This window comes from Rhinatrema bivittatum, chromosome 3 (genome assembly GCF_901001135.1).
Source record: "Rhinatrema bivittatum chromosome 3, aRhiBiv1.1, whole genome shotgun sequence".
Lineage (NCBI taxonomy): Eukaryota > Metazoa > Chordata > Amphibia > Gymnophiona > Rhinatrematidae > Rhinatrema > Rhinatrema bivittatum.
In genome coordinates, this window is record NC_042617.1 from 265,912,191 (window position 1) to 265,939,462 (window position 27,272).

At 43.2% G+C, this 27,272-nt stretch overlaps 1 protein-coding gene across 1 annotated transcript in view; it reads right to left on the minus strand.

The window, feature by feature from the left end:
• Window positions 1-27,272, minus strand: part of ARHGAP18 (Rho GTPase activating protein 18) — a 276,486-nt gene that overhangs the window by 109,326 nt on the left and 139,888 nt on the right. Inside the window, 3 exon segments of the mRNA XM_029596814.1 lie at window positions 3,638-3,803; window positions 14,970-15,139; window positions 18,171-18,246. Of these exon segments, the coding sequence (XP_029452674.1) occupies window positions 3,638-3,803; window positions 14,970-15,139; window positions 18,171-18,246 (412 nt within the window).

Genomic DNA, 27,272 nt, shown 5'->3' on the forward strand with positions numbered 1-27,272 from the left:
TGACCTATAGTGCAATGACGGTTAATATCTTTTGTGACCTATGTTCAGGTGTACTGTATGTACACCTGAACATAGGTTCAGGTGTACTGTATGCTATCTAAGAAATTATTAGTGTGCTGCTTTAAAAAGGACACTGAGCTGTGAGATAAACACATAAGTTTATCAAAGAAGGAAACAATCCAGAGCCTTTAACATAGTAACAACGGCAGGAAAAGACCAAAACGGTCCATCCAGTCTGCCCAGCAAATTTCTTATGATAATTAATAACTGCCACTCCATACAGGTTACCCCCAAACCTTATGTTAAGGGTGATAATATTTACTAGAGATGTGAATCGGAACTGGAATCTGTTCGGATTCCGGTTCCGATTCACATCGCGGGTTTTTTTTCGTCCGGCCCGATTGCGATTTTGTTTATCGGCTGCACCCGAGCCGATAAACAAAAAACCCACCCCGACCCTTTAAAACTAATCCCCCTTAGCTTCCCCCACCCTCCCGACCCCCCCAAAAACATTTTACAGGTACCTGGTGGTCCAGTGGGGGTCCCGGGAGCGATCTCCCGCTCTCGGGCCATCGGCTGCCAAAAATCAAAATGGCGCCGATGGCCTTTGCCCTTACCATGTGACAGGGTATCCGTGCCATTGGCCAGCCCCTGTCACATGGAGGGAGCACTGGATGGCCGGCGCCATCTTTAAAAATGGTGCGGGCCCATCCAGTGCTCCTACCATGTGACAGGGGCCGGCCAATGGCACGGATACCCTGTTACATGGTAAGGGCAAAGGGCCATCGGCGCCATTTTGATTAGTGGCAGCCGACGGCCCGGGAGCGGGAGATCGCTCCCGGGACCCCCACTGGACCACCAGGTACCTGTAAAAAGTGTTTTGGGGGTCGGGAGGGTGGGGGAAGCTAAGGGATTAGTTTTAAAGGGTCGGGGTGGGTTTAGGGGTTATTTTTGTGTGCCGTTTTTCCCGCCCTCCCCCAAAACGACAAGAGAACCCCCACAAACAATGTCGTGGGGTTTTCCTATCGTTTTGGGGGAGCCCCCGATTTCTGACGATTTTGAAAATATCGACGATATGTTCAATCGTCCGAAGTCTGATTCACATCCCTAATATTTACAATCAAAAGCAAGCAACTGTCAAACCCATAACAAAATTACTGCTAACGACATTTTTTACAGGGTAAGCAGCTTCTTGATAATCAGACAATGTTTCTTGAACGTGCTTTGCTTTTGGACTTGCCAGTAGAAGCTGTCCAGTGCTTTTTCACTAATGTCTGTGTGTCAATACCCAGGAAATGTCCTCTCTTATACTGCCTGTGATTGTTATACAAATACAAGGAAAACACCTTCTAGATTTTCTTTTTTTGGTTTCTATTGCTCCCTACCTCCACCAATTCTTTCATACAAAGACCAAAGCAAGTGTTTCTTTTTTTGCACACAGTTCAATCATGTGCTAGCATAGATAATTATAGGGACTATTTTGTGAAGCTGAGCCACAGGAATGGGTGCATAATAGTGAGCATTCCATCAGCTTACATTTGTGTAAGGAGGGGCCAAGAATCAATAGAGAGTTACTTGTCCCATGCGGGTTTCATTCTTGCTTTTGCTCCTTATTGTTTAGAAAGAGCCAGTTAAACATGCCTTGAACTTTGTCAACTGCAGTGGACTTGGGAGTCATTGCTATAGACCATGTCTGTTAATTAATAGCACATGCCAAGAACCAGCATTAGACAAGAGGAAATAACTGGAAGTCAGAGAAATCAGAGAAGGAACAAAAAGATGAATTTTCAGCTGTGTGGCATTCATTTCTGATGCTACTCAATAAGGTGTAATGTTCTTTAGGTCATTAGTGATTACATCCCACTTAATTCTCAGTGTGCAAATACTGGGTAGAGGAAGGAGAGGCTGCTGTGTGTGGCATCCATTGAAAGTTCAATCACTTTTGCATTTTCTCATTTGTGGGAAAGAAAAGAAAGATAAAAGGCTAGTTAGATCTCATACTGTATTGATTAGTACTTGACCTATGGGAAAGAGCAGGTCATCAAAAATTAAGAGAAAATAATTTACTCTAAAGCCATCATTCATATAAATAGATATTTTACTAGACAGAGACCCTATAGGTAATAAACAGCGAGGTCCATATTGAGTAAGATAGCAAGCAGAAAAGTTATTTGGGTAAAGTTAACTGCATAATTTTAGCCAAATATTCAGCAGGACAAGTCTCCAACTGAATACACTTGATTAAAGTTACCTGGATAAAGTTATTTTGGTAATTTCAGCCAATTGCCCGCTTACTGAATATTTTTGGGGGGAGGAGAATGGTTGAGGCCTCTGTGGCTTGACACCGCCCTACCCTCCCGGAAAAAAAAAAAAAAAAAATTCTCAGAGGCTTCAGCTTCTGCTGTCAAGTTTAAAAAATAAATTTCCTACAGCTGATCCCCCACTCCCCTTCTCAAAAGTTACAGTCCACCCCCACCAACCTCCAAAAGCATGTTTGAACTCTCGGGGGAGAAGGAGAAGCACTTGCCTCCTCTCGCGGGGCGAATATGCAAACTCCAGTACAACCAGCAGGTCCCGGCACTTACAGAGTCATTTATTCGTGTCACGCCTCTGCCACTGAATGAAGAAATTCCAGGTCAGAACTCTGTTCTGGATGGGGATTGGTCAGTTGCCAGTGAAGTTGATTATTTGGTAGAAGAGTGAAGTGAATAAATTAATACGTAAGCTCCAGTAACTGAGCTTACATATTCACTCTGTGGGAGGTGATAAGCACTTCTATTCTTTCCCAGAGGTCTAGGCATGCTTTCGGAGGTTGGGCACTGGGGATCAGGCTGTTGAGGCCCCCACCATTCTTTTCAGGATTTTGAGAGTGCTGTGAGGTGTGGGGGATTGTGTTGCAGAGGCCCCCAACATTTTTTGTCATAACTTTGGGTGTGGGGGGGGGGGGGGTGGATCAAACCGTTGCTGGCCTGCAAGGTGTTTTTTTTTGTTTTGTTTTTTTTAACTTATCTGGTTATATGCTGAATATAACTGGGTAGGTTTAAAGTTACCTGGGTTCTCCCTCCATCATGACCAAGACTAAATTTAGTTGGATGGCACCGAATATTGGTGCTACCTCGCTAAATCTAAGCCTCGCCCCGGAATGCCCCTGTGCCAACTATTCCTGATCTAGGTAATGACTTACCTGGCTAAAAAACGTACTGGTTCAGCAGGGTTACAATTCGGGGGTTTGTCCAGCTAAGTCCAAATTTAACTGGACTAACTCCATTGAAAATGGACCTCAATATTTACACACAATACATCCAAATAATCCTATATAATCTTGAGTGGCATCAGAAATTAAGAGCCCACCAGTGTCAATATCATTATATACTTCTACAAATACATTTTTTTTCTTTTGATTTAATTTTTCACAAAACTTAAAAACCGTTTGTACCACTAAGCCAAGTAATAACAATTTTAAACTAACTCTCTTCAATATTTTGCTGGCAGAACAATTTTCTGCTTTTCTTTTTATCTTTATTTAAAAAAAAAAAAAAGGTTTAGTGTACAATAGCTAATTGTTACCTGCTCATCAAAATGTATCTAGAGGGAGGGAAGGAGGGAGGGAGACGGCATTGTTTTGGACAAGAACTACCTTTCACTTTAGTTTTCAAAGCCTTTTGGTGCTTGAGTTCTGCCCCGAGGACATCATACAAAGCAGTCAGCTCAATCAGCGCCAGATAACAGACCTTCTTCATGTCTTGAGGAGCTAAATCGCCAACCTTCGTGGTACCCGTTTTATCCTTGGGAACTCTGAAGTTCTAAGACAAGCGAAAAAGCAATTTAAAACTTAAGCTCAGCTAAACCTGATCTTGCTGGGTGGTCTTTAAACAAACAAAGTCAGATTATAAAATGAAGATTCTATGGCAAAACGACATAACTGTGCTACCCAATTACAAATTTAACATTTTCAAAGCTTTACATTAAATTTTGTTATTCACCTAAAGAAAAAAATTGTCTGAATGATTTCATCAAGGAAAGTTTCTCTCTCATCTTGAGGACTAGAAATCAGTTTCTAGTCTTCCACTTCTGCAGGAAAGCAAAAGTTACTTACCTGTAGCAGGTTTTCTCCAAGTACATCAAGATGCAAGTCCTCACAGGTGGGTGATGTCATCACAAAGAGCCCTGGTCGGAAGCCTTGATTTCACAGCATCAAGAGCTCTCAGAAGCTCTACTGAGTATGTGCAGGATTGTTTTTTATTTTTTTTAATTAAGCTAAATAAAGAGTCAGCTCCTAGGGGAGGCAGATGGGTTCTGTAAGAACTTACGCCTGTCCACTGAAAACACCTGCTATAGGTAAGTAATACATTTTCTCTGAGAATGAGCAGAATGTTAGTCCCAAAGTCATGGGAATCACTAGCTACTGGTTGCCTTTAACAAAAAAGGAGGAACTAGAACATGAACAGTGCATGTGGGCACAACAATATCTTTTGCTGGCAACAGGCTATTTTGAAAAACTATAACAAATAGAAATAAAGAGCTTGGGCCCTTGTGGAAATGAAGCCAGTTTCTAAATCTCAAATATCCTTCAGAACAGATTGACCAAACCTACTGCCATGTTGGGAGTCGCTATCCACACAGCAATGAGATGTGAATGTGTCACAGCTTTGCAAATCTCTTCCATAGAAGCTGATTTTAGATAGGCCACCGATGCTACCATGGTTCTTAACATGATGTGCTTCAAAAATCAAGCCTGCCCAGGCATAACATAAAGAGATGCAACCTGTTATACAATTAATGTGCCTTTGGCTAAGGCAATTCCAGATCTATTTAGGTCAAAAGAAACAAAGCTGGTTGAACTTTCTAGGGCTTTGGTCTGCTTCACATAGAAGGCTAAAGCTCTCTTGCAATCCAAACTGTGTAAGGCCTATTCACCTTTGTGGACAAGTGCTTAGGAAAAAATACTGGAAGGCTGATAGACTGGTGAAGGTAGAATTTCAACACTACCTTAGAAAGGAATTTGGGATGCATGCCCAGAAGTACCTTATTACAAAAACATTTGTATAACATGGCCAAGTCAATAGGGCATGCAGCTCACTGAGTGTGTGTTGACATGAGCGCCACAAAAATGTGACCTTCTAGATCAGGTACTTGAGCTCGCACAAGTCTATTGGCTCAAATGGAGCTTTCATCAGCTGGGACAATACTATACTTAGGTCCAAAGGGAGGTTTTAATGAAAGCAAACCTCACAAGAACTTGACAATTAAAGGCTATACAGAGAAGGGGCTTCCCTTCTACACAGTGGTGTTAAGTGCCAATTGCTCTGAGGTGATCACAGACAGTTTGTCTTACCAGATTCTGAAAGATTTAGAAGTTATTCAAGCAGTTTTTGTGTGAACAGAAAGGATGTAGGGCCTTTCCCTCACACCAGAAGGCAAACCTCTTCCACTTAAAACTATATGACCTTTTAGTAGAGCATCTTCTAGAAGCCAGAAGAAACCAAGGCACCTCCATCCATCAGATTCAAGAGATCAAATTCTATTTTTTCAAGAGTCAGGCTGTGAGGGCTAGTGACCTGATGCTGGGATGGGAGTAATATTTTCCGATTCTTTGTGATCCGTGTGAGAGAATTGTATTCCTGATGGGACAAGTCCTAAAGAGGTGGGAACAAAACCTGTCTTGGCCTATACAAGTCTATGAAAATCAAGTTCCCCTTTCCCTTCTGAGTTTATGACTAGAGGAATTGGAGGATATACATAGAGAAGACCCTCCCCCCAATCTAGGGAGAAAACATCTGAGATTAGTTTCTTTCAACCTTCTTTTCAAACAATTCTGAGGGCTTTCTGTTCAGAAGAGATATAAACCTATCCATACTCTGCATTCCCCATTTGTGGAAAATCTGGTTTGCTACTCCTCTGCCAAAGACCATACGTGTTGTTCCAGATACCTGTTCAGCTTGTCTGCTAGGATATTCTCCTTGCCTAGTAGATATATGGTTCTGAAAGTCATCCCTTGTGAGATGGCCAAATTCTGTATCTTTACCGCTTCCCATCATAGGAGGCATGATGCTATTCCTCTCTGCTTGTTTAGAGAGAACATAACTACATTGTTGTCTATTTGGACAACTATGACTTTGTTGGCTTACCAACCTCTGTTAGAGCAGGGGTAGGCAACGTCAGTCCTGGAGTGCTACAATGCATATTCATTGTGGTTTTTCAGGTAATGCATGAGGTATATTTGCATGCAATGTCTCCATTTTATGCAAATGTATCTCAGGCATATTCATTATAGATGTCCTGAAAGTCAGGCACTCCAGAGCTGCCTATCCCTGCTTTAGAGCATTCAGAATTGACCTTAGCTCTAGGAAATTTATCTGATAACGTTTTTCCAAGCAATCCCTGTGTGCGCAGATGCTCCAGCACTACTGCTAGATGCTTTGAAAATACTCATGGTGTGGATGCTAGGCCAAAGGGCAGGAAGCAGTAGTGAAGGTGGTACTTTCCCATTATTAATCTGAGATAATTCCTGTGACTTGGATGCAAGGCTCTTTTTCAGGTGGTACTTGCCAGTAATCAGTACCAGTACCTTTTCCTCCATCTGCTTGATTTGCCCTGTGGTCCTTCATCCTACATGTGAGTACTAACACTTTTTTTTCCAGAAGATAAGCACTGCTTAGAAGTATCCCTGTGCGGGTGTATGCATCCTTTAAAGCCAGTCCCCTTTTTGAAGAAAGGAAATTAGGGTGATCAGAGAAATCATCTTGAATTTTTCTTTTATTAAGTACTTGTTCAAGGCTGTCTAGGAAGGGATGGAGTCCTCCCATTTTTTTGGTATCAGGAAATACTTGTAGTAATATCCTTGTCCTCTTTCATCTGGTGAGACGAGTTTGACTGCTTTGGTCTTCATGAAGGAGGAGAGCTCCTCCTTCATAAAACCTTAGCCTTCACCTGATAGGGAGGTTTTCTGGAATGAGCACTGGGATATTGACTATGTTTTCCTGGATCCAGTCAAAACCCTGTCACAGGTTTTGCTGAGAAGCCGTTTGTGGTTTCCGGCTTCTCTGCTATCTGATGATGAAGTTGTGTTCTCCTTAAGTAGTAGGCCAATGCTCTTTTACAATCTAATGTATGATGGGCCTTTTCCCCCCTTATGCTCATGAGGCCTCAGAAAGAACATAGGCAAGACAATTGGCTGAAAGATATGAAATGCGGAAACTTTAGGAAAAAACTTAGGATGGGTGTAGAGCACCATTCAGTTATGGAAAAAATGAAGATACAGTGAGTAGGAAACTAAGGTCTGAAGCTCGCTGACCTCTCAAATTGAAGTAATGGCCACCAGGAATACTACTTTACATGTAAGGAACTTCAAGAAAGATGACTCTAAAAGTTCAAACAGAGGCTTTATGTGCTGCATTAGGTCCACATTAATGTCCCAGGGAACAACAGGTTTCATCACTGGAGGCTTTGTATGCAGCAAGCCCTTCATGAACTTGAACGCCAAAGGATGAATGGGCATGGGCTTGCCATCCATCTGCATGTAGTAGGCAGCGATTGCACTGAGATAAGGTAATGAGGCCTGAAGACAAGTGCAAAAGTACCTGATTAAGTCCTTGGGTTTGCAAGAAAATGGGACCAAGGAGGCTGTTTTGTACCACAAGGAGAACAGTTTCCTCTTGAAGCCATACAATCTCCTGGTAGATGGTTTCAATGCTGATTCGACTACCACCAACTGGTGAGGAAACTGAACCACTCTAGTGCTTGCTGGACTTGTGTCGAGCATTTGGGTGGCCAGCTGACAAGACATCGGAGATTCCCACATTCTAAGTAGCAGATTCTATAAAATCTCATGAACTGGGACTGCCGCTGGTTCCAGCAGAGTTTCCAGAATCCTCAGGATGGAAAAGACCTCTATCCTGGGATCGGTGGCCTGGTGTATGCTGGCCCCCAGCACTTGCCCATTTTGATCTAAAATCTGGCATAAGTAAGGTCCTTAGGTGGAAAGGAGTGTTCGGGGGGGGGGGGGGGCAGATAAGATCCGGGTAGATCCTCTGAATCATATACATAGTGGATACTGACATGGGAACCTGAAGACTATGACAAGGGCGATTGGTCAAATCTCAACCATCTGGGGTGAAAACACTACGTCTCCAGAGACATCTTCCAAGGTTGGACCAGCACCCTCACCAACAGGAGAGCATCCAGGAGTAGAAACATTCACAGAGCTCCTTGCCCAGGCTTCTCAGGACGGGTATTGCAAAAGTCACCAACTGAGTGAGGATAGGCTGTAATGTGCCTTCCCAGGAATTGTCTATCAGGGAGGAAAAAAGCCTTTGAATAGATCTGGTCTAAGGATTGTTGAGATTGATAGGTCAGTATGGGGAGGACCAATCCTCCTCAGATACCAGAATTGGTCGATCTTCCTGCGACACCCCTAGGAGACTCCAGTAGATTGCAAGGGCAGGACAGAACAAATCAGATCTGGTGTAAGCAGTCTGGCATCCAGAGGCCAAAATGAGTCCTCTAGGGGTCTGGCATCCAGATGGAAGAAGTATGAAGAGGACATCGGTATTTTATAAGAACATAAGCTTGTGCCAATGGAGCTGAATGATTCGTGCATGGGTACTTCTTCTGTGCCTATGGCACCAGTAGCTTCAATGCTGCTGGACACTTCATTAGCAGTCCGTGAATTGGCAGTGCAGAATGTACTCTATGCACGGAGGAAGTTTCCAAGGATGAACAATGATTCTTTCAAGAGGCCTCTATGGGGGATGAGGCCCAGGAACGTGGTACTGTGCTAGAACACTCCGGTGTCCTATGCTTTCTTGATTTGCTCAATCCTGATGCCTTAGAAGACCCTAAAGGTACTGAGGCAGGGGGAGACTGGAGAGAGGAAGCCTTGCTGGAGCCCAATAAATGGGAGGAAAAGGGGTGCTTGTACTCCACGCCTGGTGAAGCTCGGCCATCTTATAGGTCTGGTTTTCTGCACCTATGAAGGCGTCTTGCCACAGAGGTGGCCGTTGGCAGAGTCATCGTCGGGACGGAGGCATCAGTAACAAACTCGCCCATCGCAGAAGGACATGATCCTACTGCATTCGTAGGACCGGAAGCCACTCGGGGAAGTGCCCCTCCCTGGCATCATAATGATTCTTAAATCTGTGTCTTTTTTTTTTTTTTTATATGGGAGCACTGAAAAATGCTGTTGTGGGAACTGCAAAGGCAGCACAGCAATGAAAAAGCGAAAAAAGGCAGATACTAGAAAAATTAGTGGAGAGAGAGGGTAACCATCCGTGCAGCTGCAGGGACAAAAAGACTGGGGTGGCTCATGAGGCAATGCTCACGCAGGAACTTCCACACTTGCTCAGGAGGATGTAAAAGCTCTACTGAGCTAGACAGGGTCCATTTCGGTGCCATCTTATGACATCACCCACATATCATGGCTAGTTCAGCCCTGCTTGTTGATGGAGAATAAAAAAAATAAATTCAATGAAGGGACCTCTACTTTGCATGGAAATTATAATAAATGCTTATATACATATGGTAGGCTCAGGCAAACAACTACTGCTGTACTGTTAATTAAAAAACAAGACTAAATATGGTGGCATTGCTTTACCAGCATACAGAAAAAGACAATGCTCCTCTTTTGAAGAGCTTTCCAGAGCAGCTCTTCAATATAATCCTATTGGAACAGACCTTTTTTTCACTTTTTGCTCTCCTTTTTCCTGGAGCCCAGATATATTTATCAGCCATGCACAAAAATAAAAAGGCCTATATAATATTGCTATTACATAAGGCATATACAAAGGCCAGATGCAGATGATACACACCATGAATGCCCTATACAGTAACTGAACTGTGCTGTTTGGGTACTTTCCAGGTACTTGTAGTAACCTGGATTGGCCACTGTTGATGGACCCTCGGTCTGACCCAGTATGGCAACGTCTTATGTTCCTATGTGCACAGTGCATGAAACAACATCTTGCAATCTTGGAGATATTTTTAAATGCAGTTATGGTATTGTCTTCCGCGATGTACATGTCTGCAGTCTAAAGATGGAATTTATGGACAGCTATTCTTTCAACAATAAAAAGATGGGCATTGTTTGTAAATGGGGAAAAAAAAAATTAATGAGAGAACAGTATACAGAATGGCCATCATTTCAATCTATGTTACAAATGTCAAGTGGTTTCTCTTCAGAGAGAACATCCAAATTTGATTCCTGAGTTTGCTACAAAAGGTTGGCCAAAGATGGATACATTTGACCTAATGCTTTCTCTTTTTGAATCATGTGCATAATCTACTCACTGCATATCCTTTTTTTGTCTCTTGCCACTCCTGTACAAGTAATATGTGACAGAAACTCCCTGTTGCGAAAAGAAATAATTCAGTTTTGTTAGAAGTGGCATAAGATGAGCAAAAAAGACCCATTTCTCACATGGCCAAAGGAAGGGAGCTTATCATTAGGGAAGTGAATCGTGCTTCTGAATATTGAAAATATACAATATTTTCAAAATAGTCAGAAATCGGGGGCTCCCCGAAACCGATAGGAAAACCCCACTAAATTGTTCGTGGGGGTTCTCTTATCGTTTTGGGGGAGGGCGGGAAAAACGGCACACAAAAATAAAGATGGCGCCGGCCATCCAGTGCTCCCTCCATGTGACAGGGGCCGGTCAATGGCACGGATACCCTGTCACATGGTAAGGGCAAAGGGCCATCGGCACCATTTTGAATAGTGGCAGCCGACGGCCCGGGAGCGGGAGATCGCTCCCGGGACCCCCATTGGACCACCAGGTACCTGTAAAAAGTTTTTTTGGGGGGGGGGGTCGGGAGGGTGGGGGAAACTAAGGGAATAGTTTTAAAGTGTCGGGGTGGGTTTTTTGGTTTATCGGCTCCAGCACAGCCGATAAAAAAAAAACCCGATCGGGCCGACAAAAAAAAAAAATCACAATGTGAATCGGAACCGGAATCGGAACAGATTCAGGTTCCGATTCACATCTCTACTTATCATCATCAGACTTAGTTGCTTATTAAAAACCCTGGAGGAGAATAAGAATAAAGAAAAGCTTACTAAGCACTTGCAATTTTTTGATTTATGGAAAAAGGAACAGGAGAATAGGTGTAAATTAGCAGAGAAAAGGGATGTACCACCTCCCTATAACAAATCTGTATCCAATTAATAAACAGAAGCCCAGGGCAAAGGCTAAACACTTGCTAATGAATACACAATTCAGTCAGTCTCAATGCTGTGGCAAGCCTGAGGACTGAACATGAATTGCTGGGGTGTCACAAAGGCCAGCACTGTACATGACATTTTCTTGTGCACCACTCATGAATAAACTTGTGGGCGTCATGTAAGAGAGGCACCTCATGCAGTTCTGACAGTACAAATGTGAGGCAGGCAACACACACAGAAGTATGTCAGCCAAGACACCGTAATCTATTATAATGCAGTGGTACCAGATTTCTTATTTCTTTTTCATGTTTGTACAGGTGACAAAAGTTTTCACCACTACAAACACTGAAATAGTTCAATCATTGCTGTGCTCTACCTGACTACAATATTTAAGTATAAATATACGATAAAAGGAAAGCAAAATAATAATTCTCCCCCAGCTGGTAAAATTTCAACTAATCAAATATCCTGACCAGTACAATGCTATTTGGACCTTTTCCATCATTTATTTATTTTATTTAGTTGTTTTTATATACCGACATTTATTGGAGTATATCACATCGGTGTTGAAAATAGTAAGATTAAGGTGTCTTACTATTGATACATTGTAACATTGAATATTTGATGACTTCGAATGCTGAGAGGATATTATACTTGGATCTGCTATGAGGCTTGGGAGGAGAGGTAAGATTAGTCTGTGTGTTGATAGGCTTTTTGGAATAGCCAGGTTTTCAGGTATTTTTTGAATGATTGGGTGGAGGGTTCCAGTCTTAGTTGGGTGGGCAGTTTGTTCCAGAGGGATGGGCCTGCTACTGAGATGGTGTGTTTTCTGGTGGAGGTGAGGTGGGCTAGTTTTGTGTGAGGGATAGCTAGCAGGCCTGAGTTTTGAGACTGCAGGTTTCTCTGGGAGTCATGATGGTGGGGAGAGTCCTGTAGCCATTTGAGATTTTTTATTGTTAATGGTTTTGTGGATGATCACAGTGTTTTGGCACAGTCAGATAAAGTTTTAGGAGATAAATGTAGGGTAAAATATTAAATGTAACTCAGTATCATGGTAGGCTTTTTTATGTGATACTGATGCAAAGTAAAGCGAGTCTGCTTATATCTAAACAGGATTCTCCATAGACAGCAGGTCAAATCAGCCAAAATATATAGGCGACATCATCCGACAATGCAGACATGGACCCAGTTCTCAGAGCAGAGGTAAAATCTTGCTGAGCATGCGCAGGAGTTCCCCATACACGGTCGCTGCCTTATGAGCACCTCCAGAGCTTAAGCTTTAAGTGAGGTAGACGATTCTCCAGGGAGGCAAGTGGGCATTAAATGTGTGGCTGATTTAACCTGCTGTCTACAGAGAACCCTGTTGACAGGTAAGTAAACCTACTTTCTCCATCAACAAGCAGGATTAAATCAGCCATAACTTGTGGGGAGTCCCAAGCTGAGGGCTGCCTTACAAAGCAACTATTTAACAGACAACAAACCCTGCCAGTGGAGAGTGGACTACTGGGTGAACAAACGGCGTAGAACTTCTTGTCCAAAATTGCTTTCTCTATGGGACAATAGTGGGATATAAAAATATGAACAGATGACCAATTAGTAGCTGTGCATGTGTCTTCAATGGAAGTGGCCCTCAGATGAGCCACTGAACTTGCCACGGCTCTCATCTGATGAGCTTTGACAGAGTCTGCAATCGTTAAACTAGCCACAGCATAACCATGCACTATACAGTCCGCTAGCCAGTTAGAAAGTTATTCTGGCAACTGCCCTTCCCAATCTGATAGGATCAAAGCACGCGGACAGCTGAGAAACTTGATGGCGAGTTTGAATACTTCAAGAAATATGCTAATGCTGTGCTGAGTCCAAAGAGTGAAGAGCCCTATTCTCCATTTTGTGCATGCAGTCTCGGGAAGAACGTTGGCAGTACAATAGCTTGGTTAACATGGAACGCAGAGGAATTTTGGCAAGTTCAAAGAACTCTGTTGTGAAAGAACTGCAGGCATGGCAAAATAAAACTAATAGCTGTAATTCACTTACTCTTTGTGCTGGTGATGGCCAGAAGAAACATTTTCCAGGTAAGAAACATTAAATCCACTGATTTGAGAGATTTGAAGGTATGTTTCATGAGGTGGGTCTGGAACACGCTGAGGTCCTAAGACACTGGAGATTTTCTGACTAGAGGTTTAGATGCCTCAGCCCCTTGATGAACCATTCAGGACTCTCTGATATAAAGACTGTTCATGGGGCTGTATACTTATGGTCCACTAGCATATTATGAATGCCTGAAGATCCACCCACGATCAGATATAGAGGGCCTCCAAGGGCATATGAGCCTGGGCCTTCTTGTAACATGGCCATCTGCTTTCCCATCTGGGTCAAGATTATCTTGCCCAGGAGCAGGTGGGAGAAAACCCATTGGCACATATCAGCCTACAGCTTCAAAAAGTTGATTTGTAAGTGACTTTCTACTTAGGATTATGCCTCTTTAGTCCATACAGTACCAGTGTGAGCCCCCCTCAATCTGGTGGAAGTGTGGGTAAGACAGGGACACGATGTACTGGGAAGCATAATGGAGAACCTAAAACCAGGACCACTACTGCAAAGATGCTCGCATTTTGGGAGTTATTGACATCAGATGAAATGATTGGAGCAGCTGCTCCCCTGCAACAAAGCGCTCTGCTCCGATAAAGACGAAGGTGATCCGTGATTAGGGAACTAACTGCATCCCGGAGTGTGTTTGCAGTGAGACAGATGGGATCCTAGTTGGTGCCAGAATCAGAACATTCAAGAAAAACAAGTTGCTCTGTGCCATGGGGCTCTTCCAAGTCAGGAAAGATGAGGTGAACTCTGCCAAGAGGACTACCTCTTTTTTCAGAATTGAGGAAAATGGTTCACCCCAATGGATCTCTGTTCTGATGGCACTCACTTCTTCAGCACCAAATGAAACGGCCACAGCTGTGATCCCTCATGCTACTAAGGGGCTCCCCTTGTTGCCTCATCCAATGCTTTCTGCTTCCACACCTCACTGTGACAAATCCGTGAGCTGGTGCCACCACGTGGGGGGGGGGGAGGGGAGGCTTCCTAGCAGACTTGCAAGAGAACAAGGATATAGAATCCCAGTGCAAATGATGCTTCTTATAGTGTCAGGAGTTCAGAGAGACCTCAATCCAGGATGTGGAGTGGTTCCATTGCCAAGACCTCAGGGTCTTTCCCAAGGACACTTTCTGCAGGGCCTTCCATCTTTCAGATATGTACTGTTGAACTCACAGGAGCATCCACCACAACTGGAGCAGCTGAATGCATCATGGTCCAGGCCCAGGCAGTGATAATAGAGAGTGGGTGTCCGTGATGGATATACGGTGTCCACAACGTCAGGCCTTAATTCCACTGTGTGCAAGTTTCTTAGCCTTGGATCTGTCCATCTTTCATTTTCTGTTTGTTTGGGTTTTTTTTTTTAGTCAAACTTAAAATTACTTTTAAAGGCGCTGTTGAGGCAGCATTGAAAAGAAGAATGTACAAGCTTTCAAATCCAAGGCAAAGAAGTAGAAGGCCAAAAAACAGACTGGGAAACATGTCCATAGGGTAGCTCAGACAAAGAAAGACTGAAGGGCTCTTGAGACAATGACTGCACAGGGGAACTCGCACACATGCTTAGAAAGACTTTGAGCTTTAAGAGTTGGGCCCTGTCAGCACCATCAGATGACATCACCCACAAGTTATGGCTGATTAAATCCTGCTTTTCAACAGAGAACAGGAGCTAAGGAATACAATAAAACAAACACTGGATTGGCAAAAGTGATAAAATAAGAATGCTACGTACAGGCAACAGGGTATCATCCTCCTTGTTTTTTAACTTTTTGCCTTTTGCGCCGTCTCTCACAATTGCTGCCTGCTCTGCAAATGAAATCTCCAAATTTATATCCGTTTCAGAAGCAGGGACATTGTCAAAAGGACTGCTTATCTCCAGGGCACCAGGGCTTAGTGCCTGACCTGGAAGAAGAGAAAATATTGCATTACCACCATCCGGCTGCACTGCTTAATACTTTCATTTGTTTTGCATTTAGGTAAACAATGACATTCATCATTTCTACTTACTAAAAAGCAATTTAATATACAGTGAAAATTATCTTTTAAAAGAGGGGTCCATATTATTGGTTCTCAAAGGCCCACAAAAAGATCTGGCTTCCAAGGTGACCAAAAATATGCAAATTAACCTGGATCTTAAGACAAAGCAGTGGCAAACCCTACAGCCACGTACTGATCTTACAAAATATCAATGCAGTAATGTTACCAGAACCAATAATCAAAAAAAAGAGCCCAGTGCTACCCACTAAACATCCAGAGGGCACTTTTCAAAAAACGTTTACCTAGGTAAAAGAGCTTTGTGAAAACTGCCCAGCCTCCCTGCAGAAACTGTGCATTGTGCAATACTATGCATACTTTTACCCGTATTGGGTGGAGGCTTCACCGAGGGGCAGGGGTAGGCTGCAGAATACAACAGTGAACGTAGGTTTGAATTTTCAAATTAAATGCAGCTGCTTTTTCCCTAGGCAATTTTCAGAGAAAAGAAAATTGATGCAAAGTTTGTGGGGGGGGAGGGGGGAAAGTAACCGCAGACTTTGCATGTCTCCACAGATGTTGAAAACCGCATCCCCAAACTTATCAAAAGAAAACCAGCTTTGCTTAGAGATAATGCCATCAGGCTCTTATAAGATGCAACCTTTTTGGATAACCATGGTCCTTTTAACACAGTTTCTTCACAGAGTCAACTGAAGACTTCTACTTTGCCTTAGAAACCAAGACTCATGACCTGCCTCAGGAGAAGAATTCAAAATTTGGAATTTAATTGGACTCTCCTGTGCAACAGCAGTTCATCGTGCATCATACCAGCCATCACACTGAGAACATTCAACAGTCATCTATTACATCCAAGACGATAGTTCATGATTGGCACTTTAATATGTTGTGCATCATATTAAAAGGCAGGAAGACATGTAAGGGACAAGAGAAGCAAAATATGAACAAAAACAAAAAACACAAGAAAATGTTTGTGCTGTTGATGAATGGAAAGTTCTACTAGTGCTTTAGCTTGATAGGATAATAGCAAAGCCGTAGGTGATGAAGATGCAAGTTTATCTCCTGTTTTGCTTCCTAATTATTCTTAGATTGTATTTGCAAACACAGAAGTGAACAGTGACTGAAGCACCATCTATTCTGCGGGGTTACTCAATCTGTAAGGCAACCTCCTGCTCCACTTATAAGGCACTGGTGCTGCTGCCCAACACCATGATGGCTGCCAAATGCAGTGATATTTTTGCAACGGGAACACACTACCACAAACAGGAGTGACTTGGCATTACTGCATGAGAATATGGAATAGTCTTTGAGAGCTCGTGCAATAACCTGTTTTCAGCCTCCTCACCCCATCTAAACTGGACTGCACGCTGGCTCGGCAGTGGCACCAGGCTCCTCTTCCTTCCTGATTGCTAAAGCAGCATTTCTGTATATATGACTAACATTCGATAACAACTAAATTGCTGATTGACACAGTTTAATAGGCTGCAGTATGCACTTTATCAGGGCAGTATTTTTCTCTCTAGTCTTCATTCTGTATTTCATTGGGGATGCTTCCATGTTATCGTTATGCCTTTGTGAGAAAATTTCGTAAGCTGGTGAGTGGCAAATGAATCCAGGCAAAAGTAAGCGTGTAACTTTTCCTGGGCATTCAGCGGGTCTTATGTGCCTAAGTCTCCCACTGAATATCCATGGATAAAGCTATGCATGTAATGTTACCTGGATAAATTGAGGGCTTCAATTTCTCCGACCAGACTTAGAAGCAAAACTTCAGCCCAGGGAGCAGAAGCCAGGTCTGGTGATCAAACCCAGGCCTCATATATGGCAGTGCACCCAAGATTACCACTGAGCCTCCAGTCCAGCTCTTTAGTCATAATAAAAATAAAATCATAAGGGAAATAAACAGCCCAACAAAAAACTGGCATCATAGGCTACAACAAAGCCCCACCCAATACTTCAAGGTGACACTTCTTGGCGGGGTGTAGTCTTCACGCCTCTGTGAATCATATCAGTGCAAAAAAAAAAAAAAGAAAACAAAACTCAGGGCGGGGCTCCATTTATTCTGTGTATTGTTTTTAAACTCTCTCCCATGTTCTTAATTATGATTCAAAGAAAGTGATATTCAGGACTCATTTGTGGGCATCCAGATTCTTTAGAACTGCCAGTGAGCGGAGGAGCTGCCTTGTGGTAAGAGCAGCTGGCTGAGAACCAGGTAAGTCATGGTTCAAATCCCACTTCTTGCGAACTTGGGCAAATCAGCTTACCCTCCCATTGCCTCAGGTACAAACATTCAGGGTAATATTCAAAGGAAAATGTAAATGTAAACATAACATGCTACCACAGCAATTTTTAAAGTCCATTTACCTATGTTAAGTGAACTTAACACGGAAAAACCTATGGACGATTCAGTGGTATATATTGTAGCAATTTTCAAAGGCTTTTGAAAATTTATACAATATATGCCATTGAATTATGCCATAGGATTTACCCAGGTTAAGTGCACTTAATGTGGGGAAAATGGGCTTTTGAAAATTGCTACGATAGCATGCTACGTTTACATTTTCCTTTGAAAATTACTCATGTCCATAAGTCTCAAGCAAGGCACTACCTACCATAAATGATTGCAACTTGCCAGAGCTCAGATTTGGAAAGGCAGTAAAAACAAAACATTTAAAAAACCCCACACCCAACAAACTCCTCCAGCCTGGTTGCAGGTGTGTGTCAGGTTCCAAAAGCTCACTGCTGACTTTAGAACTGAAATTCAAGCTAGCTGCAAACTCCCAGATTTACAGGCCAGCACTGCACGTGCATCCCATGTCTTACGGTTATTTTTTTGCATTTTGTTTCTGCAGTTGTTCTTCAGGCTCAGTCACACATTTTTGATTCATGTTTATGTCACAACCCCCCAACCCCCAACCTCAGATAAAAAAAAAAATTCCAAACATACCATCTGCCTTTCCCTTTTGTTTTTCATTTTTGTTTTCACTTGTTCCAGGAGGCAGCAATCCATTCAGATCTGAGACCTAAAAAAACAACAGATTATCTTTTTAATCAGCTACAGATAAAATGTTTGTGAATATATATAAATTGGCTTCTACATTTAGATGTTGATAAATAGTATGTGCAGGTGTTTATTTTCCAGCTAATCAGTGGTACTTTGAAGGTAAAAAACTGTCTGGTCATCAGCGTTTTTGAGGTGCACATTTTTTTATTTTTATTTATTTTATTAAGGCTTTTATATACAGACTTTCTTGATACAAATCAAATCAATTCAGTTTACAATGAACTAAGTAGAATATACAATTAACCAATCAACAAGAGATACAGAGCATACAGTTACATTATAACAAGGAAGCCTTAACTTGGAGTAGGAAAATAAAGAAGGGGTGAGCGGAGCAATAAATATATAAAGTGCAATAAAATAGAATAAATACTATATACAGAGGAGGGGGCAAGGAGCCAACCTCTCTTTAATGGATATTATGCATGAAAATTTGGAAAGTTTTGTTTACAGAGATGTGTGGTGTACAATTCTAGATCAGGGAATGGAGTTTGTAGTGGGGAAGGCTTGGCTGAACAGCCATGTCTTTAGTTTCTTTTTAAAAGTTGTTAGACAAGTCTCCAGTCTGAGGTCCGGAGGCATGGCGTTCCACATGGAAGGGCCTGCAGTAGAGAATGACCGGTCTCTGATGTTTGCGTGGTGCACTAATTTGATTGTAGGAACGAGTAAAGATCCCTTGTAAGCATCCCTTAAAGGCCTGGCTGTCGAGTGCAGTCTGAGAGGATGAGACAGATCAAGCGGGGTTTGATGGTGGATATTTTTTATGAATGATTGTGAGAGATTTATGGAGGATCCGGAAGTTTACTGGGAGCCAGTGGAGATCTTTTAGAATAGGAGAAATATGCTCTCTCCGATTGGTATTTGTCAGGATCCTTGCCGCTGCATTTTGTAGCAGCTGGAGCGGTTTAATGGTAGAGGCTGGAAGACCATGCAGAATGGAGTTGCAATAGTCGATCTTAGAGAACAGAATGGCTTGGAGGACGGATCTGAAATCGTAGTGGAATAGGAGCGGTTTGAGTTTTTTGAGTACTTGTAACTTGTAAAAGCACTCCTTAGTAGTGTGTTTTATAAAATGCTTTAGGTTCAGGTGACTGTCGATTAGGACTCCAAGATCTCTGGCGTGTGATATATGTGGAATATTTTGTGATTGGAGAAGTATGGGACTACCTTCTGGAGTAATTAGTAAGAGTTCGGTTTTAGAAGTGTTGAGCACAAGGTTGAGGCTGGATAAGTAGTGGTTTATAGTTTGTAGATGAGCGTTCCATAACCTGAGTGTTGAGTCCAATGATTTGGATATAGGGATTAAAATTTGAAGGTCATCTGCGTAAATATAAAATTTGAGTTTGAGGTTTGAAAGTAGGTGGCAGAGGGGGAGAATGTAGATATTAAACAGGGTGGGTGATAGGGAGGAGCCCTGGGGGACGCCAAAAGGAGCATTAGTATGCGGTGATTCCATGTTTTTAATTTTTACCTTATAGCCTCTATTACTGAGGAAAGATTCGAACCATCTGAGGGCTGAGCCTGTAATTCCTATGTCTGAGAGTCGGTTTAGGAGGATGTTGTGATTTACCGTATCAAAAGCCGCAGAGATGTCGAGGAGGGCTAAGAGAAATGACTGTCCTTTATCAAAACCAATATATAGTTGATCCAGGAGGGAGGTGAGGAGGGTTTCCGTATTGTGTTCTTTTCGGAAACCATATTGTGACGTGTGAAGTATATTGTGGTCTTCTAGGTAATTTGAAAGTTGCTTATTTACAATTTTCTCCATGATCTTAGATACAAATGGGAGGTTTGATATGGGACGGTAATTGTTGAGTTCTTCCGGGTCCAGGTTGGATTTTTTGAGTATGGGTTTGAGCGTGGCCAATTTGAGTGCATCCGGGAATATTCCTTGTGTAAGGGAACAATTGATGATATCAGCTAGGTATTTGGATATGTATTCTGGGATGAGAATCAGTAACTTGGAGGGTATTTGGTCCAGCGGGTGGGTCGAAGGTTTCATTCTTTTTATCAGCGATTCTACCTCTAAGGTGTGGGTCGAATCAAAGGAATCCAATCTTATGTCTGAGTTAGGTAGGAGAACTGTGTCCGGAAGAGTAGGATTTGTGTTGACAGGTAATCTGGCCAGGGTATTGGTGATTTTATTTTGAAAGAATAAGGCCAGGTCATTGGCCTTTGATTGAGCTGTATCGTCAGGGATATTAGGAAGAGCTGTTTTGGTAAGTTCCGAAACATAGGAGAAGAGGGCCCTCGCATCATACAGCATATCGTGGATGCGGTGAGCATAGAAATCTCTTTTTGTTCGAAGTATTGCTGATCTGTACTGGTGGAGAGTAGTTTTGTATATGGAAAGAGTGAGGGGATTAGAATTCTTCCTCCATTCTTTTTCTTTCCGTCTTAGATTTTGCTTCTGAGTACGGAGTTCATTTGAGAACCACGGTTGCTTATTTTTATGGGAGGGGTTTATAATTTTTTTTGACAGTGGGCATAATTCGTTAGCTATCTTTTCAGTGATGTTTTGCCATGAGGTGATAGCTGAATTGGGATTTGAAAGATCCAAGTTTGGGAGATTTCTGATCAGGGATTTGCCAAGATCTTCTGAAGAACAAGTTTTCCTGTAGTATAGAGTTGTAGGCTGATGAGGTGCGGTCAATCCTGTCAATGACCTGAAGGTGGAGTTGATCATAAAATGATCTGACCATGGGACTGGTAGGCATAAGGGGGGGTGAGAGTGGGGTGAGATTAGAATTTGTGAAGATAAGATCAAGAGTGTGACCCGCTTTATGTGTTGGTTGGTTAATGTGCTGTTTGAAGCCCATGTCCGAAAGTGCTGATAGGAAAGCATCACAGTTGGTTGATCGAGGACTGGCATCAATGTGGAGGTTAAAATCTCCAATGATTATGGCAGGAGAGTCTAGTTTTAAGTATTTGGCTATAACCTCTATCATGGGAGAGGCATCTTGATCTAAAAGTCCGGGAGGCGCGTAGGTGAGTAGGATTTGAAGTGACTTAGATTTGAATAGGCCTACCTCAAGTTTGGGTATAGTATAGATAGGTTGTTGCTTGAGGTTAAAAAGTTTTTTTGCAGCTATTAGGAGACCTCCTCCTTTCTTTTTCTTTCTGGGTAAGGAGAAGACATCATATGTCTGTGTAGGCAATTGATTTATTAGGACTATGTCTGAGGATTTTAACCAGGTCTCTGTGATGGCACAGATGTCTGGTTTAGTATCTAGCAGATGGTCATTAAGGATGTGGGTTTTTTTTGTGATTGATTGGGCATTGAAGAGTGATAAGGTGAATAGAGCCAAACCAAGTAATTGTGTGACTGGTGAGATCATTACCGGGGTTAGATTTCTACGGGTTATAGGTTGATATCTTAGTGTAGGCTTCATCTTGGAGAAGGAGTTGTGATGTAATATATGTATTGGGTGTCCTTGCAACATGGTTGTATGAGGGAGAAGACTTTGATGGTGTTGTCAGAATCAGGTGTCCTATGACGTTGTGGCGGTAATAGATTGTGGAAATGTTCTTTAAGGAGGTCTGACTAATATGTTTGGTTGTGTAATCTTTTGCTAGATGAATGCTGAGGCTGTTGGTTGACTGCTGAAGTGGCTGGTTGGATGCTGAGGTGGTTGAATGCTGAGACAGTGGGTTGAATGCTGAGGCTGTTGAATGCTGAGGCTGCTGGTTGAATGCTGAGGCTGCTGGTTGAATGCTGAGACAGAGGGTTGAATGCTGAGGCTGCTGGTTGAATGCTGAGACAGAGGGTTGAATGCTGAGGCTGCTGGTTGAATGCTGAGACAGAGGGTTGAATGCTGAGGCTGCTGGTTGAATGCTGCGACAGAGGGTTGAATGCTGAGGCTGCTGGTTGAATGCTGAGACAGAGGGTTGAATGCTGCGACAGAGGGTTGAATGCTGCGACAGAGGGTTGAATGCTGAGACAGAGGGTTGAATGCTGAGGCTGCTGGTTGAATGCTGAGACAGAGGGTTGAATGCTGAGGCTGCTGGTTGAATGCTGAGACAGAGGGTTGAATGCTGAGGCTGCTGGTTGAATGCTGCGACAGAGGGTTGAATGCTGAGGCTGCTGGTTGAATGCTGCGACAGAGGGTTGAATACTGAGGCTGCTGGTTGAATGCTGAGACAGAGGGTTGAATGCTGAGGCTGCTGGTTGAATGCTGAGACAGAGGGTTGAATGCTGAGGCTGCTGGTTGAATGCTGAGGCTGCTGGTTGAATGCTGAGACAGAGGGTTGAATGCTGAGGCTGCTGGTTGAATGCTGAGACAGAGGGTTGAATGCTGAGGCTGCTAGTTGAATTGAATGATGGGTGGATGCTGGATGAGTTCTAGTGCAGTATTGGTGTGATGTAGCTCGGGGAAGCGAAGTTCGAAACGAAGGGGCGAAACAAACATACCATTGCTGGGCACCTTTTGTGGTTGAATCAAATATAAACATTTCTATAGCACAAGGAACAACAATGCGCTGGCATAACAAAACAATACCCACATTTTCCCCCAGTACCAACCACCAGCATTCCTCCAGCCACCAGCACGTGCCCTCCATTTAGCTCTCTGCCTACATCACTCCCTCACAATCCCAGCCCTGACCTCTTTCCACCACTTTATTGCCTTGCTGGTCTGTCCTCATTTTTTCTCACAAGCCCTCTCCCTACCAGTCTCGAACCCCCACCCTTGCTCATTCCATTCAGTCTTCTTACCACCAACTCTGAAGCTAACCGATGCCTGGACCTTATCCCAGTCACATGATTGGGGTAAGCTGAAGTTGGCGCCATTTTTGGAAAATGGCACTGACCGGGACAGGTGCAAGGGTGTACGCGATCCCCGCAGCGGGAACGTGGAGAAGGTAAGAGGGTCTCTGGAGGAGGGCCGGGGGACAGAGGGCTATGGCAAATCAGAGGACTGGGGGAGGGGGACTGTGCATCGGGGGGGGCTGCCACCGCCATGCACATGCTTTTAGCTTTATTTGTATTTTAGGGGAATCTGAGCTGCCTCGACTGGCAACCCCGGGTTGAAACGGGTCAGAAATGACCCCATTCAACCTCACCATTTAGCCGTGTTGCTTTTTTCCTGTCACTTTAAATGTGTGGCGGGAGACTCGGGACCCACATTAGTGAAATATCAAATGACCCTACAGATATATAAAAAGCATGCGCATTTTGGGGCAGATTTTCAAAGGGGTACACGCGTAACCCCTGAAAACCTGCCCCAAGCTCCCCCTGCACGTGCTGAGCCTATCTTGCATAGGCTCGGCGGCACACACAAGCCCCGGGACGCACGTATATCCCGGGGCTTCGAACAAAAGGCGGGCCGAACCAGGGCGGGGCCAGAGGTGTGACGGCGGTCCGGGGCGGGACCAAGTGCTCCGGCACAGAGGCCTGTGCCGGGGCAGGGAGCCAGCGGCACGTGCAAGTTACGCCTGCCAGAGGCCAGAGGCAGGTGTAACGCCATGAAATAAGGTGGGGGCGGGACAAAAAAAAAGTTCCCTCCAAGGCCGCTCCAATTTCAAAGCGGCCTCGGAGGGAACGGAGGCAGGCTGCTTGGCTCGGCAGCGCGCGCATGTTATAAAATTGGGCGTAGATTTGTTCGCGCCGGGTTGCACAAACAAATCTGTGCCCTCGCGTAGGTTTAAAGATTTGCCCCTTTGGGTGGATAACTGTCCATTAGTTTAGAAGTATGGTCCTTCTGTGCAAAAGATAATAGTGAAAACTGTAGACTGAAAATAAACTTCCTTTACTGAGAGAAAGGTCAGGCTTCACACATAGACTTGTTAGCTTTCCAAGTCCCAGATTTAGCTGGCCCTGTAGTGTGTGAGATTTATGTAAGGATTTAGATGGGGGGGTCGAGATTCAGCCATAGTCCTCTTATCTTTTGATTCAGTTGACCATGCTATCCTACTGAATCGCAGGAATCATTTGGGTGTTCAAGGTTATATGTTAAGATGGTTCGGGGTTGTATATTAAGCTGGATTCCTTGAATCCAGACAGGATTCAAAGACTCTAATTGGCAAGCCTTGGGGGGGTCAGGAGGCCCCCTCCAAGCTGGCCAAAAAGCTTGCCAATAATCCCTGGGGGTCCGGGAGTGATGTCGTCGTCGGCTGCCAATAATCAAAATGGCGCCGATAGCCTTTGCCCATACTATGTCACAGGGGCTTTTGGCGCCATTGGTCTGTTCTCCTACCATGTGACAGGGGCTGACCAATGGCGCCGGTAGCCCCTGTGACATAGTAGTTCAGAGGCTATTCGGCACCATTTGAGTGTGGCTAGCACTAGCACACTGGGCACGCCACGGAGGGACAAATGGCACCCGGGACCCCGCTGGACCACCAGGGATGTTGGTAAGTCTTGGGGAGGGATCGGGATGGGGGGGGTGTTATTATAGTTAATGTTAATGTTTGGGGTGGTTTTTAATTAAAAAAAAAAAAAAAAGTGCCTCTCTCCCCATACAAACCCGAAAAATGGATTTTCCCCGAAGTTCGGTGAAAATCCTTTTCGGGTTTCGGGGCCCCCGAACCAGGACGAATTAGGCAATTTCTTTGTAATTGCCTAATTCGTGATAAACGATTGCACATCTCTACTGGAAACTAGTGTGGAGTGTGCCTCAGGCATCTGTATTGTCCCTTATTTTGTTTAACATACATCTGCAACCCTTATGTTCATTGATAGAAGCAAGTCTGTAGTGTGTAAGTCATGATGTTCAGATTTATTCTGCCTCAGATGAACTCTGGCAGGTTTTCCTTAATAAACAGAGGGCCTAATTTTAAAAAGCATTTACATGCATAAAACTGGGTTTTACTCAAGTAAATGCACTTTAGTTGAGTAACTGGGCTTTTGAAAATTGCTACAACATATGCCATTGATTTGTCCATAGGATTTACTCATGTAAATGCACTTTACTCAAGCAAATGGCTTTTGAAAATTGCTATGATAGTATGTCACATTTATGCACGCAACTCCTTTGAAACGTCACATGCGAGTGCTTATGCTTGCTGTCTTCTTGGCTTAGGTATAACCATCTCACTGAAAACAACAAAAACAGAGATTTTACAGGTGAATAAGGCAAAATTGGTTCTTTCACCACCAGGAGTAATCTTAAATGACAAGCTACTTGAAATTAAACAACAATTAAGGATCGTAGGAGTAATTAGAGATTCAGAATTTTCACTAAAACCCCAAATTGCCTTGGTCAGCTTTGCTTTATTATCACCGATGTGTGAGGACTACCATCCTGCTTATCCTTGGAGAAAGTGAATGTACTCTAAGAATTTGAGTGTAATTCTAGGGTAATTCCTTTGAACATACTTGCACTTTAGTTACTTGTTGACAAGGCCATAAACAGAGAACTGTTGCATGCACCACTCAAAAAGAGCAGCTGGGAATACCAGAAACCACTGTAAATCAACATTTATAAAGATTACTTTCTCCCGAATCTACTTCAAATTGTCTCTATAGGCTCTGTATGTTTCTGTATATTTTATCTGTAATATATGGTGCCCTGCACGGGACACTAAGAACACACTACCAAATGTAACCAACAGTCAAATCAGAGCTGTAGCGTGCCTATTGTCAATATGGTCACAGCCATAGGCACCACTATGAAAAGGCACCAAGGAGAGCAGTGCGGTCGGTGGGTCCTCAAAAAAAAAAAAAAAAAAAAAAAAAAAGCACAAAATCGATGGCATGGTCGGCACAGCATTAGTAAGTGGGAAAGCAGCGCGGCCCCACTGGCAATGCTGCTGATTCTGGCGGGACCATGCTGCTTTTCCACTTACTAAGGCAGTGTTTACTACTCAGATTTCAGCGGGGCCACGCTGCTTTGGAGGAGGAGGAGCGCACCCTGCTGAAAGTAGTCCAATGCCCCATGGCATCGGAGGCTGAAGAAGGAGACTGCTGTTGCCTGCTATGTCAAGAAAGGAGTGGGAGAGAGAGAGCATGTATGCCTGTGTGTGTGGGAGAGTGAGAGACTGCATGTGTGTGTGGGAGAGTGAGAGACTGCATGTGCGCTTGTGTGTGAGAGAGAGTGTGTGCGCTTGTGTGTGAGGGAGTGAGAGGAAGCATATGTGTGCGCAACTACTCCAGTTACTCTCTGCCTGGTAATCTATGACAATTTCAGGACATCTGGAAAACAAAAGTTCCAAGGTATGGATAGCAGGGAATTTTTAAAAATCCTTATTTTAATTGTTGGGTATTATTTAACGCATGTTTTGAAATATTTTATTGATGTTTGGAAGATTTTTATGAGTTTTTAATTATTGAATGTCATTCTATTCTTTGTTTTGAATTATTCTTTTTATTGGTATGGTTTTACTGATTTTGTTTTATGAGGAATGGTAATATTTCTATTTTTTCACATTGTTGCAGTGCATACAGAATTTGGCTTGTTGCGGTTTCCAGTTCAGTTTTTGTCTGTACATTTCTATTTATACTGTTAGGTCTCTTTATTCTGTATTTGAAGGTATGTGTTTTGCATGTGTGACTGAAGTGTTATTGTGTAGTTTCTATGTAGAGATCTACAGCAGCTTGGATTGTTCTGTTTTCCTAACAGGGGAATATTTTAGGCCTGGTGTAATACTTAACTTTCATAGGCAGTGATGTTGCTGTTTGAGAGGCTCTCTGAAGGTCATTCCCATGCCCAAGATACATTACAGTAGGCCTAATACCATATGAGTTCCAAGTATCTCTTGCTTTTTTTTTTGAAGGGTTTTCTGGTCGGCACCTCAGTAGTGCATGTAAGTTACAGGCATATTGTTTGTTGGCCAAATTTCTCTAAAGTATTAAAGAAAATGCATATTTTCATTAGATCTGCTGTGTAATTTTGTAACTTTCCAACTGGTGCAAGGTCCCCAAATTATCTTTTGCCAACAGACTTTACACTAATTTTCAAAGTGAAAATACATGCTTTTCACCAAGTGCCAACAGAAAAATCTCTGCTATACAAGCTTGCTTGGTTTAAGATCCTATGATTGGCTTCTCTT